Source organism: Vipera berus (assembly GCF_964194415.1).
Source record: "Vipera berus genome assembly, chromosome: 10".
In the NCBI taxonomy this organism is placed as follows: domain Eukaryota; kingdom Metazoa; phylum Chordata; class Lepidosauria; order Squamata; family Viperidae; genus Vipera; species Vipera berus.
The window spans coordinates 10531390-10546923 of NC_138213.1; the positions used below are offsets into that span (position 1 = coordinate 10531390).

Here is a 15534-nt window from a genome sequence, read left to right on the forward strand (position 1 = left end):
TACCGTGTCAAACTCGATAGATGTCCTGTCGTCGCCTTGGATTTTAAAGCTCAGGATGAAAATCAGTCTTAAAATCCGCTGATGTTAGAAATTCTCTTTAATGTTCTCCGTTATCCTTTTTCATTCAATCTTTTTATACCTTGAAGGATGCCCGAACGACCCTTCCCTTAAGAGGCTGAGGGGGCCGGAAATTATTCACCATCGGGATCTTTTCGTCTTCCTCTGCTGTAAAAAGCAGGCTTCTGAATTTCTCCATCTGTGAACACCCAAGAAACAGCATTACAGCTAGAAACACCGTTTGAAACAAGCCAACAAACAAATAGTACCAAAGAAAACTGAGCACTTTCGTCAGGGTGTTTTGTTTGTTTGTTTCATTCTGTTCGTCTACCGATACTCATAACTAGATTATCCATTCTGTGGTTTTTTTTTGGAGGGGGGTTTGCGACAGATTTGCAAAATTTGATTTCAACAATTAAAGCATCGTAATAGCCAAACAAACACACACACAAAATATTACATGTTAGTACAATGTACGTATATTTTTTTAAAATCTAAAATATAGCAACCAAAAATAAATTTATATAAAGCCTAAGGAGTTAAAGAAGGAGACAGTTTCACTGAAAACACAATATAACCCAGATTGTTGGGGGCAATTAAGCTGACTTTGTAATAATGCCGCTTGGGTGTGTGTGTGAAAGCCCTAATAAGCAGGCATATACATAGAATGAAGGCTATTGCTAAGCTTGTAAGCCGCCCTGAGTCTTCGGAGAAGGGCGGGATATAAATGGAAATAAAATAAAAAATAAAAAATAAAAAAAATAACACGGCTTACGGCAGTCAAAAAAGGAGGCCCTTATCTGATGCTTAAAAGACTTCCCCCCCCCAAAGATTACATTTAGAAATGATGAGAATACAGCTAGTCCTCAACTTACAACAGTTCATTTAGTGACCATTCAAAAAAAGTGACTTATGACAATTTCTCACACTTAATTACCATTGCAGCAATCCCAAGGTCATGTGATCAAAATTCAGATCCTTGGCAACCGACTCATATTTATGACAGTTGCCGTGTCCGGGGTCATGTTTTGGGAACTTCTGACAAGCAAAATCAATGGGGAATCCAGATTCATTTAGCAACCGTCTTATTAACTTAACAACTGCAGTGATTCACTTAACAAGAAATGTCTCACTTAGCAACAGAAATTCTAGACTCAGTTGTGGTCGTAAGTTGAGGATTACCTGAAATGTAACATAAGTACGATCCATTTCAGCCATAGTTAAAAGAATTGTGGCCAAGTGAAGTACATGTCTATTCAATTCATGCTACAGATATTAACTGTTGGTGGGGAACATTAAGCTTCTACTCTCCTTGGCATTTTTTTTTTGTTTTCAGTCATTAATAATGTTTTAAATATGCAAAATGGAGCGTCCCCTTTTTTGAAACTCGCAATACCTTTTAAGACTACTATGATTTGCCAGAAAAATCAACAAATATTTGCAATGCAGTTCCTTGCTGATTTTCAATGGAACCCACCTCCATGCATAAATAAATAGAATAAAAACTTTGTCACTTTAAATGTACACTAAATCAGCATACATTAAAAAGAATTTTTGTTGCATTCACCTCTCAAAACAACAACAACCCAACACAGAGACGTATATACACAGAGAAACATCAGTCTAGTTCAAATGTATACATATACTTGGCGAAAAAAATAATCCTGCGAATTTACAAGACAGCATAAGGAACAATGCTGTTACAGAATCTAGTAGTTCTGCTATAAATACTTCAAAACCTCCTCCCAGAGTGGAGCAACAGAAACAGACCGTGAAGTGGGTGGATGTGGTCTCTAACAATGCTCCGGGCTCTAAGTACATATAAGCATTTATAAGCAGTATCCTGAGTAATGGGAAGCGAGTTTCCTATAATCTTCTCAGCTATCCTTATCACTCTTTGTATGGACCTTCTGCTATCTGAGGCTCTGCTACCACCAAACCAAACAGTGATGCAGTTTGGTAAAATACTCTCAATTGTGGCTGTGTGAAAAGTGGCCATGACAGAAGGAGAAAGATCTATAATAATAATAATATAAAGTTGGAAAGGACCTTGGAGGTCATCTAGTCCAACCCCCTGCTCAGGCAGGAAACCCTATACCATTTCAGGCAAATGGCTGTCCAGTCTCTTCTTAAAAACCTCCAGTGTTGGAGCATTCACCGCCTCTGGAGGCAGGTTGTTCCACTGGTTAATTGTTCTAACTGTCAGGAAGTTTCTCCTTAGTTCTAGGTTGCTTCTCTCCTTGACTAGTTTCCATCCGTTGCTTCTTGTCCTGCTTTCAGGTGCTTTGGAGAATAGCTTGACTCCCTCTTCTTTGTGGTAGCCCCTGAGATATTGGAACACTGCTATAATGTCACCCCTCACCCTTCTCTTCATTAAACTACACATACCCAATTCCAGCAACCGTTCCCTATATGTTTTAGCCTCCAGTCCCCCAATCATCTTTGTTGCTCTTCTCTGTACCCTTTCTAGAGTCTCGACATCTTTTTTACATCGTGGTGACCAAAACTGGATGCAGTATTCCAGGTGTGGCCTTACCAAAGCATTGTAAAGTGGTATTAGTACTTCACTTGATCTTGATTCTATCCCTCTGTTAATGCAGCCTAGCACTGCTCTCCTCATCCTAAAGGTCCCTCTCCAAAATGATGACAAGTTTTAAAATCCGGGTGGGGAAAAAAATTCTTATCTGAATAGGATACCTAAATCTTTTGCAGCTTGGTTACTAAAAGTGCATTTCTATGTAAGAATAACTTGTTTTTTTGTGTTTTTTTTAGTACAGCATTTTCTCATGATAACTGTTGGGAAGAATATTTTCCATAAACATGGGACAACTACATCCTCATCACTCACCATCAAGATTTACCTGTTTCTCTGATATTTGGATAGATTCCTTCAGTACTATCCAGGTTACACTTTCATGGAGGGGTGGCGTTGTCAAAGAGCCCGCATAAGTCCAGTACTTTTTGCAGGAGGGAAGCAGAGTGCTTGGGTTGAAAGATCTGAACTCAGCTTTTGTTCCCTAGGAAAAGTTTCAGCAGGAAAGAGAACATGTTGTCTGACACGGGGGAAATTTTTTTAAAAAAGAAATTTAAGAAACAACATCGCTGGCGAAAGCAATTGCTGTATGTTTGGAAGAGTTAGCAGTAAAAAAAAACACCAGGCTGCCACCAAGCCGTATCTAACCACTGGCTCAAAAGGTGCATAAAAGAAAGGTGTACATAACAGACAAAAACCAATAAGAAATAATGTCAATACTCATGTCCATATAATTCAGGAGCAATCTACTTTGAAAACGTACTTTAAATTTGACCATGTAGAAGGCATCAGTCAATCTGTTCATAGAAGCATGTTCTTGTCCAACCTAAATGTTGAAAAGGCCAGAGAAGGTACAATTTAAAAGCAGAGGCAATTACAATACAGAATAAGTTAATTATTGCAGCCAATTTTGGTCACCATGTCACAAAAAAGAAAAAAATTCAGAGAAGAGCAAGTAAGATTATCAAAGGCCTGGAGACTAAAACATATGAAGAACGGCTACGGAACTTGGGTCTAGCTAGTCTAAAGAAAAGAAGAAATAGGGGAGACATGATAGCAGTGTCCCAGTATCTGAGGGGCTGCCACAAGGCAGAGGGGGGCAGGTTATTCTCCAAAGCACCAGAGGGAAGGACGAGAAACAATGGAAACTGATCAAGGAGAGAAGCAACCTGGAATTAAGGGGAAACTTCCTGACAGAGAGGACAATCAACCAGTGGAACAGCTTGCCTCCAGAAGTCGTGGGTGCTCCATCACTGGAGGTTTTTAAGAAGAGACTGGACAATCATCTGAATGAGATGGTGTATGACCTCCTGCTTGAGCAGGGGGCTGGACTAGAAGACCTCCAAGGTCCCTTCCAGATTCTATTCTATTCTATTCTATTCTATTCTATTCTATTCTATTCTATTCTATTCTATTCTATTCTATTAATTCTAATTCTAATTCTAATTCTTCTCTCTATGGCTCTTCTCTTGAAAGTATTCAGCTTTTTAGAGACACTCTGAGGTTACAATAAAAAGGAGGGGAGTAATGATCACATCTTCCTTTTTTCTTTTCCTTGTGCCTGGAATGACTTTCTGAGGTGGGGTGTCTAATGCCACTAACTCACTCAGTCACATTCTTCTTGTGCAAAGCCATGCTTTTGGCACTTCTCTCTCTTAATTCGGTTCACTTCCCGATCTTGTTCACATGGGCAGAACAGAAGGAGAGAGCTTAGGAATCTTGCTTTGAGTTGTATCCTCCCGAAATGGAGGAATCTCAGTCACAGCACATCCATTATTGGATCAAATAAATAAATAAAATATCCTTGAAGACTTGATTGCCTCCTGGTATACACTTTCAAAATGAAAAGCTGTTCATGTCTACACAGAGAGAAACTCAGAGCATTGCAAACACTCTAGCAGAAGAGCTGGGTGAGTTGATAGGGCCAAAAAAAAGTTCAGGAGGAGCCTAGCCACTCACTTTTCCAACTAACAGATTTTATTTAACAGTTACGAGCTTCTGTGAGCTGCGTTATCCCTTTTAGTTAAATGTGTTGGTTGGAAATGTGCTACTACTGGAGTCCTCTGGATTTGTAGCTTGCAGTTGTCTGTCTTTTTACACTGACACTGTTCATCTCTTGTGTCATGTGTTTCGTGATGGTTTGCTAAAGAAAGTGTAATATGGTGTTTTACTCAATGCAAGCCGTAAGCCAGGATTTTCATATCAGAAGGGCTGGATTTATGTAACATACTGAAGAAAACAAAACAACTCACAAGGTGTGATCTCAGATGCTGTACAGCAGAGATGTCCAATCTTGGCAACTTTAAGACCTGTGGACTTCAATTTCCAGAACTGACTGGAATTCCAGAATTGGCTGGCTGCGGGAAACTGGGAGTTGAAGTCCATAAGTCTTAAAGTTGCCAAGGTTGGAGACCCTTGCTTTACACAGCATGTGCTGCTGGGTGATAAGCATACAACACATACAGGATATTGACATTCTCACCTCCAGTGCTTTTTTTGTAAAAGAAAAAGGTGCCAGAACTCATACGCGTCATACAACCTGCCTTGCCTACCCTACAAGGTTCCATCCAAAAAAGGTGCCGGAACTCCGTTCTGAACGTTCTATGAGAAAAAAAGCCCTGCTCACCTTTAAGAAAACCCCAATCACAGCTAGGCCATCTGGGGCAGCTGCAGCTTCTCCAAACGTTGTGTATTTCTTGGCATTCCAGTGAACTAAATGGAGCTTGGAAAGAGAATCAGACAACACCATTATCCCAAACCTAAACAGACAAGATCTTGTTCTTCCACCACATCAAGCAGTGACCTAAATGTATTGCTTTGTTTCAAAAAGGAAGTTGGATTTTTCGGAAGATCCAATAACTTTGGCAGATAATTACCGTATTTTCCGGCGTATAAGACAACTGGGCGTATAAGACGACCCCCCAACTTTTGAGATGATTTTCATGGGCTAAAAAGTCATCTTATACGCCGGAAAATACGGTATATTTTTTTGCCAGGTAAGTTTGCCAAAAATGCTAAGGAAACTCCAGCTTTATAAAAGTGTCTGGAGCAACGTTTCTCAGTCTTGACAACTTTTAAGAATTGTGGTTTCACCTCCCAGAATTCCCCAGCCAGCCAATTCTCAACCATACTAGCTGGGGAATTTTGAAGCCCACACTTCTTAAAATGTCCAGATTTGAGAAGCACTGCTCTAAAGTTTAAGGATCCATATATATGAATTAAAAATATGAGCTTAAATCAGTGACTGCCACTAAACCTTTTTGCAGCCACTGGATCCACATATAGAGGAAAAATAAAAGAACAACTCCTGAACATAGCAAGAGTTGCAGGATATTAACATACAATGGAAAAGGGAGTCCTAATAAAACAGATCCAAAAAGGATTCAGGAAGGAGAGAGCTGACAACATAAATGCAGTTTGCTTGTGTGTGGTCTAATATATTAAGTGAATCTATCCACTGTAACTTACAAACCATAGTTTATGAATAAGCATGTGTGAACCCAGCCAATTGTCAATAAACCACAGTTAAACAAAACATAATGTGGCCTGTGAAATTTTACTTGTGTGAAATTAACCTTTTTAATTAACCATTTGCTGTTTTTCACATTCTTGTTAAACAAAGTACGATAAAGAACAAGCCTCTAGGTCCATTTTTATATAGAACTATTCAAATAACTTTATGTTTAAGGGATCATATATCTATACCAGGCATAAAGCTTTTATGCTTTTAAAAATTGGGAGACCATTCAGCAATTTTTGGCTAATCTGAGAGGTCTACAGATGCTCCATCTTCTTTATGCTTTTTTTGTGCTCAGCTCTGCTCTGTCAACATTTTTAAAATTACTCACCTCACAAGGAAAAGATTTCCCATTAATGGTATGTTCGGATCCAGAATTCCGGCTTGTCCCCCAATGAAAATGGAATTGTTTCAGCCTATAAGGATTTTCCAAGGGGCCTCCACTGATAACTGGAAGCAGAAATTGATAAGACATTCCATTAGAATAGTAACAATCATGTATTCCTTTCTTCCCATCTTCATTGGCAAAAGGCAGAGGACAAAAGGGCAGCTGGTGTAGTGGTTAGGGTATCAGGTTAGAAACTGGGAAAGCCTAATCCCATTTTAGGCACAAAATCAGCTGGGTGACCTTAGGCCAGTTCTTCCCTCTCAACCCTATGAAATAGGCAATGGAAGACCACTTGCAAGATCTTGCATGGAAAACTACAGGAACTAATCCAGACAGTCACCAAGAGTAAAAAAAAACAGACTTGAAAGCACATAACAGAAGTGAAAAACTAAAGGGAGGATGCTTTCTAGATTTACAGTTTACATTTACAACACACAGCAGTGTACAAACAAAAACAAGTCCTTCAAAATGGTAGGTTTTGCTTCCAAAGCCTAGACAGAGATCCATGTTGTAAAATACATTCCTTTCAGCCCTAAGCAACAAAACTCATTGACTGGCTCACATATCGCATTAAGCCAGTTTGCTTAACCAGGGTTTATTGAGTATATAACAATTGTCTAGTGTCACATCACAGCCATAAATGTTGCAATACTTGGTCCCTTCAAGGGCACCAAGTCCTAATGCTGTGCTGAGATCTGCAATTTTTCCCTTGGAAAAGAGACTTCGGATGTATTAGCTCATTCTCAAGATGCTTGAGAATCTTTCCAATGGCTACATTCTGTGTTTCAGTTCCATCTGAATGGCCTTAAAGATGGAATAAATTTCTGAATGATCGCTGGAATTCTAATAATTAACCTCGGAGCCATTAACTGTTTCTTTGGTTCATTTTACAAAGTATGGTTGTCCTAGATCAGGGGTAGGCAACCTCGGCTCATGAAGTCAATGAGTCATAAAAGAGCCGAGGTTGCCTACCCCTGTCCTAGATTATATTTATTTATTTATTTTATTTTAATTCCATTTATATCCCACCCTTCTCCGAAGACTCAGGGCGGCTTACAAGGAGGTTTTAAAAATCAAACTCTGCTCACCTGTTTTGTCATCAACATCCTTGAAGTCCACCATGACTGAATGCCCATTGTTGGAGATACCAAGAGATGAATCTGATTCATAAGAAATATTGAGAGGCTTCAAACTGGGGTCATAGATAGCTTGCATGGAGAGGATATCAATTGGAGATTGACGGCTGCCTTGGGCAATGGGATAAGACTTATACCATAGAGAAGGTCCTTTGGGGAGAAAAAAAGAACAGCCAAGAATGTCTTTCAAAATCATGGAACTTTTTCCTCTTCTGCTACATTTTTTGAGTCCTATTTGTTTAGCAGAGGTCACTTTAGCAAAACATTGCAAGTTCAGAAGGAGGATTCTTAGCTTACAAAAATCACAGTCACAACTCCGGGCATTTCCTGTGAAAAGATTTGCAATTGGGTAGGAAATAGGAGAGATTTATGGATATCAGCCGCAGTTTAAAAATCAGATGATGATGAACAGCAACTACTTTTAAGGCACAGATGGACTTCTGCTTGTTCAGAGTGCAAACCATAAAGCTGTTAGTGAGTGCATCTGATAAAATTGATAGTGGTATCTTTGGCAAAGACATAAATCTAACATGCAATTCATCAAGGTAAAGTGCTCAATTTTAAAACAACTACTAAGTAACTAGAATCACTCTCTCTTTTTCGCCTGGCTTGGGATGAGTTTCAGTATCTCCAAATCAACCAGGAGGGGTATGATCTGCCCTCTTTCTTCTTTATGTGGTCCAAACGCTTCTGCCCAAGACTGCCATCTTGACTAAGAGGAAGAAGAGGTCCTGGATGAAAGTTCACCCCGGAAGTGATAATCAAAGGCTAACTTAGATCTGCTGTGAACAAATAAATGCTAGTGAACTGTTATGGGTGGATATGGCTCTGCTTGGGAGACATTTGTAAGATCTCAAGTCAATGGTGTCACCTAAGAGCCTTGCTTGGGGACAATCTGCATGAAATACTCTGAGATGCTCAGCTGCTTCCTTAGGAAAGTTGCAGTGGTGGGATTCAGCCAATTCGTACCACTTCAGCAGAACCGGTAGCTAATTTTTTGTTGCCCAGGCCCAGAATGGACTTCTGGAAGAGGCATCCACACAGAGAACCGGTTGTGCACATATTTGAATCCCACCACTGGAAAGTTATCAGCCTTTGAATAGCTCTTCAAAGGAAATTGGATGAGTTAGGCCAGGGGTGTCAAACTGCCGGCCCGTGGGCCAGATGCATCATCCCAAAACCACACCCACCCCATTGCTGGCAATGGAGAAAAAGCTCCGATACGTTGCACGACATCACGTGACGTTGTGAGTTTGACAAATCTGAGTTAGATGACCTTTTCCCCTAATAAAGGATAATATTTGTAGCTCAGAGTTGAAATGTGGGATCCTTGGTGTTTTTTGAGCTTGGTTGTTTGTACATGTGTTGTTACCCAACTAGGTCATAATCAATGCTGATGGTAATTTACCAGTCTGCTCTGTTGATGTTGGTTAATGAAATGTCTGAGGGGTCCTTGATGTTGCTCTTTGAACTTGGTCATTTTTTTTTGCAGACATTTCATTACCCAAACTAGGTAACATCACCAGGGCTAGATCTTTTCCCCTTATCGCACAACTGGTCTGAGATAAGCCACAAAGAACAAGTCCACATACAGAATTCAATAGTACTGACTGAAATCTGTCTTCAACCTTGGATCAGCATCCTTAATTATCCCTGAAAGCATCAGATATAGTTACTCATCCAACACCTTCTTAGCATCTCCTGCCCGAAGTAGTTGCATTCTTAAAACTAATGGTAAGTAGCTGCTCCTAAGGGTAAGGTAAGTTACTCCTCTTCTGGACCAAAGTGCTTTGTAGACCATTTGCTTCCGATTCCTTATTTCAGAAATGTGACCTATTCCCTAATCAGCGTTGAAGCATCCATGTTCTCTTGACTTTTTTCTCCGGTTTACTTCGTATAGAGAATAATGTTTGATCAGCATGGCTTGCAAGCATCTTTTTAATGAGTTTCTATATTTGGAAAAGCCAATAGGAAGAACCCCAGCAAAAGGTCTGAGTGGGACTACATCCTAGGGGAAAAAAAATTCTTAATAAAAAACTTGAAAAGCCCAAATGTCCCCCAGACATAAAATTATAAATCGGGGAATATTTTGACCCAACAATAATGTAAAAGTTGCTTAAAGGTTAACCCTTTCACTCCCTGTTTGCTTATTGCCTGATGGTAATGGGATGTAGGCATAAAGCCAAGCAGTAGAATATAACTACGTTGAGTAGAAAGAAGAAAAGATGGGATGCAGAGAGAAAAGAAGGGGAAGGGCTGTGCAAATCACCTACCATCTTTCTGACCGTATCCCCAGCAGTTATGGCCTGTCATTCTGTGGACTGCTTCCTTCTGCTTGGCTGCCAGATCATTTAATCCAAGTGCATCAGCTTACCTGCCTTTATAAGCGCTCACTTGCAGGACAGTGTTGGGCTCTTAAAGAGACAGCAACAGAATTCCTCTCTTAAATCCACTTTGCACAACTAGAATTTATATGTGTGCCTGTCCCAGGAAAAGATAAAACTGGATTTTTCCTTCATGTGCAGATTACGGATTGTAATTCTTCAGGTTAAGATGCCCACCAACAAGGACAGCGTGGGACACGAGAGGCTTAGGTGTGCGATTGGGACATTTCTGCTCTGAAAAAGTTTTATGGATGGCTGATTATCCTAAGGTGATTAATAGTTCTGCTGAATTTAAAGCCAGTTGGAGAGCAGAAGCAAGGATAGTTGTTCATTGTTCAAAACACAATTGGGATTCAAAATATATTGTTCAAAACACTCTGGGATCAGAACACGGATTTCTGATTGATTTGTGCTTATGGAACAAAGGGTTGGGCGATAGTACATATGAATTAGCATGAGAAACAATTTTTTGAATTTGTGAAACCTAAGCTAATGTTTTGTACCATTTGAAAGATTAACACATTTATTATAGACTTTATAGATGATACTACAGACTGCCATAAAGTAAATAAATAAATTTCTTATAGACTGAAACTTACTGAACCACGGTCCATTTATAATTTCACCTGGAATTATGGTATAATAAAAGCAGCTGTTTTAAGTATCAAAACACTCCAGTGAACAGGCCAGTATAAATCAAAAGTAGGATTGTTTTATTTTTGCTTTAGTGTGCAAGCCAGCCATTAATAGTAGTTTCCCTTGCACAAGAAATAGACTTGATGGGTCAGCATTACATGTACATCAAGCCAACTGCATCTTAATCGAAGTATGGATTAAATGCAAAATGCAAATGTAGATTATAGTGGGGTTTTTTTTGAACCTTCTGAATGAATGTTACATTTTTTTCAGGACATCTGTAAACTTTTCTTGATTTTACACATCTCCTAAAAACAAAGGTGCTGATCATCTGAAGCCTGCAGAGGTTTGTTTGTATGTGTGTTTGTATGTGTTGTGAGTGTGCGTTTTCACATGCACACACATTTTATGAACGAAAGTCTCATGGCTACTCCATTCAAGGACAAATTAGTCTCCACAGCACAGGCATAAGACTGTCCTTGAACAAGAATTAGTTCCTCCTATGTTATTATCTCTTAGTGAAGAGTAAGGTGTCATAAAACAATTTATCATTGGATTTGTTAATGAGAAACACCATTTCAACAGCCCATTTTGAAATATATGTGTGGGAACAGTGATCTGCTTTGTGAAGCCATTTATGTTTTAGTCCAGAGATGCACAATCTGAGCCTTAATTCTGTTTCTAAGGTAAAGGTAAAGGTTCCCCCGCACATGCGTGCTAGTCGTTTCCGACTCTAGGGGCCGGTGCTCATCTCCGTTTCAAAGCCGAAGAGCCAGCACTTGTCCGAGGACGTCTCCGTGGTCATGTGGCCGGCATGACTAGACGCCAAAGGCGCACGGAACGCTGTTACCTTCCCACCGGAGTGGTCCCTATTTTTCTACTTGCATTTTTAGGTGCTTTCGAACTGCTAGGTTGGCAGAAGCTGGGACAAGTAACAGGCGCTCACTCTGCTACGCAGCACTCGGGATTCGACCCGCCAAACTGCCGACCTTCTGATCGACAAGCTCAGCGTCCTAACCCACTGAGCCACCGCGTCCCTTGTGTATTCTGTTTCTAATGGGACACAAATGATCAGACAGGTGATCAAAGAGCATCTTATTAACTTTAACATTACTAGCATTTATTAATATGCAGCAACCTTATTTTTTTAAGTGCAGATGGTAGGTACTGCACACCACTTGACCTCCGGCCCATGAACCTACCCAATCTCTGCTGCTGTTGTGGTTGACTCAATAAACCATGATTAGACATAGTTTTGTTATAACATACAGATTAAGAGTTACACAGGCTCATTGCTTTCAACAGAAGCGCAATAGAAGAATTTGACCACGTGGTGATAAATATGCCCTGCTTGAGAATTCTTTCTATTCACATTTTTGAAACAATTTTCTGTCTCTTTCTTTAGGTTACTCTGAAATTCATGATACTGTCTGAACAACTGTAGGAATATTCATTCATGTTGCTTTCTAAAGAATGTTATATGAGCTGCTTCTTTATTATATACCTGAAATTATAGACAAATGTCACCCCCCAAATAAATGTTTTATTTAATTGATGTTTATACTGCCTCCCCTATCATGAATGGTAGTTTAAGGTAGACAACATAATATTTTAAAATTTATAATTATAAAAAACAAACATAATTACAAAGTAATTACGAATATAATTATAAACAATTTCATTTAATTCCACAGCAATTCTGGAATTAACATCTCAAAATAGCGTGCACAGCATACACTCAAGGTTGGGTTTGCCAATAAGTCATGGCTTGTTTCAACCATGATGTGGTTTGGTTCATTCAACATACTAAACCAAACCCAACAAAAATGCACAGTATGCCTTTGTATGATGCAGGATCCAAGTCAATTTAAGTTTATTATAATGTTATCTGTACCGTATTTTTTTCAGATGACATTTTAAGAGTCATGAGTTTTTGTTTATACTGTACTATATCTTATACGTGTCTTGATGTCCATTAATTTTCCTGATCAAGAGTCTACTTGAACAGGAAAATTTGGTTTATAATATTGACCAAACTGATTTGTTTTGGACAGCATCAGTCTTTTCCCTTGCTTGTTAAATGCATTTGGACCCACCTTTCTTTATCAGCAACAAAGTTTGGATATATATTGTCCCCGCGTAGTCACCTATTCTAGAATACCTTTGTTTTAGCAAGATGGCAGCTTGGAAGCACACCTTCTCAGGAGCCATTCCAGTCCTTTGGAATCACTTCCCACCTTGGGGATCCTTACCTTTTTAGCCTTCTGGGAATAATAAAGATTTGGATCTTCCATTAAGCTTTAGACTAGGATGGGGATTGAACTAGGAGACTGCCTGAAGATCTGGTGCTGGTGAAAAGGATGGTTTTGTTTTTAGCTCTGTTTACATTCATTGTGGTGAGCCTTCTAGGATCCTTACTTTGAGATCAATGGCTGTGTATGGTTTGTAAATAAATAAATAAAACAAGAATGGCTAAACACACAAAGCCACCATCCCTGACTAGATGTTCCGCAGATGTTTGCAATACCTTCCATAGCCAGCATCCCATAGCCAGTTGGGAAAGGTTGATATTAAGAGCACAAATCATAAACTTCTGATTAATCTGACCACGGGAAATTACCACAAACCAGGGCTTTTTTTTGTCATAGAACGCTCCGAACGGAGTTCCGGCACCTTTTTTGGATGAAACCTTGTAGGGTAGGCAAGCCGGGTTGTATGACATGTGTGAGTTCCGGCACCTTTTTCTTTTACAAAAAAAGCACTGCCGCAAACAATGTGTTCCTTTTGATTTCATTCAGCAGGGTGCCAAATATTTAAATCTGCACAAAGAGGAAGAATGAACGTAGCAAACAGAATGCATGAAGGCAGAGAAAAGGAGCACCAGATAAGAGAGCTGGGAAAGAGGAAATGAGTCCTTGCTATCAATTTTTTCTCTATTATAAAATATTACCACCCTCATCTCATAGTTTTTTCTTCTTCTGTTCAGTCGTGTCCAATTCTTCAGGACTGCCAGGACAAGTTTTCTTGGCAGCTTGTTCAGGAGTGGCTTCCTGGGAGAGTGTGACCAATCCAAGGTCACTCAGCTGGCTTTGTGCCTATGGCAGAACTAGAACTCCTGGTTTCTGATTTATTGCCTGATGCTTTCACTTCTACATCAGATTGGTTCTCCCTGCCTATTTATTTATTTATCTAGGAATAAATCCAGTGAACTTCATGAGGCATGCCTATGTGAAGATATACTAAGGTTAGCATGGAAATCACTTCTTCTGTCTATATACGGTACTACTAAAACTCTCATTGTCTTTATCTGTTTGTACCCTCAGGTTACTCGTCCCAGCTTCTGCCAACCTAGCAGTTCGAAAGCACGTAAAAATGCAAGTAGAAAAATAGGGACCACTACGGTGGGAAGGTAACAGCGTTCTGTGCGCCTTTGGCGTCTAGTCATGCCGGCCACATGACCACGGAGACATCCTCGGACAAGCGCTGGCTCTTCGGCTTTGAAACGGAGATGAGCACCGGCCCCTAGAGTCAGAAATGACTAGCACGCATGTGCGGGGGAACCTTTACCTTTACCCTCAGTTTATCCCAAACGGTGCATTATATCACAATTTTTGAATTAAGAGACCTAACGTCCACTATCTCAAATAAAGGTAAAGGTTCCCCCGCACATGCGTGCTAGTTGTCTCCAACTCTAGGGGCCGGTGCTCATCTCCGTTTCAAAGCCGAAGAGCCAGCAATTGTCTGAGGACGTCTCCGTGGTCATGTGGCCGGCATGACTAGACGCCAAAGGCGCACGGAACGCTGTTACCTTTCCACCGTAGTGGTCCCTATTTTTCTACTTGCATTTTTATGTGCTTTCGAGCTGTTAGGTTGGCAGAAGCTGGGATGAGTAACAGGCGCTCACTCTGTTACGCGGCACTCAGGATTCGACCTGCCAAACTGCCGACATTCTGCTCGACAAGCTCAGCATCCTAACCCACTGAGCCACAGCATCCCTTCTCTATCTCAAATAAGGCATAATAAAATCCAGGACCCACTACTCTGCAGAATTGAAATGTTCACAACACTCAAACCAGTTTTATTTGCAAAATTGTGGCTGTTGCAATGTCCCCCTAGTCATCTCATTGTGTTTTCCAACGCCATCTTCCCACAAATAAAGTCAATGGAAAAGCCAGCAGGAAGTCAGAAGTCACTGCCGCTCCCACTGCTATTCTGCCCACTCGTGGTTATTCTGTTTATCTGACTGACACTGACTTATTATTGAAGTTCGTTGCTGCAACTATAATTTTTTTCTCAGAAGCTTTTCTTAAATGATAAAATCCAATCTATTTGAAGTTAATTATGTATATTTACATCTCCCTTCAGTATCGTACCACGTGCCTTCTCTCGCCCAACTCAAACTAAGTAATAGCGCAAGAGGAGGAACTTAACACTTAAGGCATGAAGGAGCTCTCAAGCAGAGTTTACGTACTACCCTGCCCCAATTGCAAGGTGTCTGCCACTGCCCTCTTCTAATCTCAGTTTCCGTTTTCCCAATTTAGCCTGGCACTCCCCCTCCCGAACCTAAACAGGTTTAGCTTCTCAAAATCCTTTCCCGCAGCGCCGAGTGGATCTTAAGATGCTAAACCGGCTTAGGACCGCGCGAGGAGGAGCAGACACCCACCCCGGCTGAGTCGCAAGCCTGCATCCGCACTACGACCTTCCTCCTAGAGGGCTGCCCCCCAGGAGCATCGGGTGTGTGTGTGGGGGGGAAATTGCAATTATTTCTTCTGAGCGGCGGTTCTGGCTCGAGCCGTTTTTTCGCATTTCAAAGCGCATCTCTCCGGCTCCCTCCGCATCCCCACGGGGGAATCCCAGGCAAGGAGCGGGATTCCGCGCAGGCG

At 40.6% G+C, this 15534-nt stretch overlaps 1 protein-coding gene across 1 annotated transcript; it reads right to left on the reverse strand.

Moving 5' to 3' along the window:
* Positions 1-133: 133 nt before the first annotated feature.
* On the reverse strand, positions 134-9944 carry CA7 (carbonic anhydrase 7; the record flags this gene model as incomplete). Its single annotated transcript, XM_081335590.1, has 7 exons — positions 134-256; positions 2919-3074; positions 3354-3416; positions 5217-5312; positions 6439-6557; positions 7584-7781; positions 9905-9944. The coding sequence occupies 7 exons, from the start codon at positions 9942-9944 to the stop codon at positions 134-136; spliced, it is 795 nt and encodes a 264-aa protein (XP_081191716.1).
* Positions 9945-15534: the final 5590 nt, after the last annotated feature.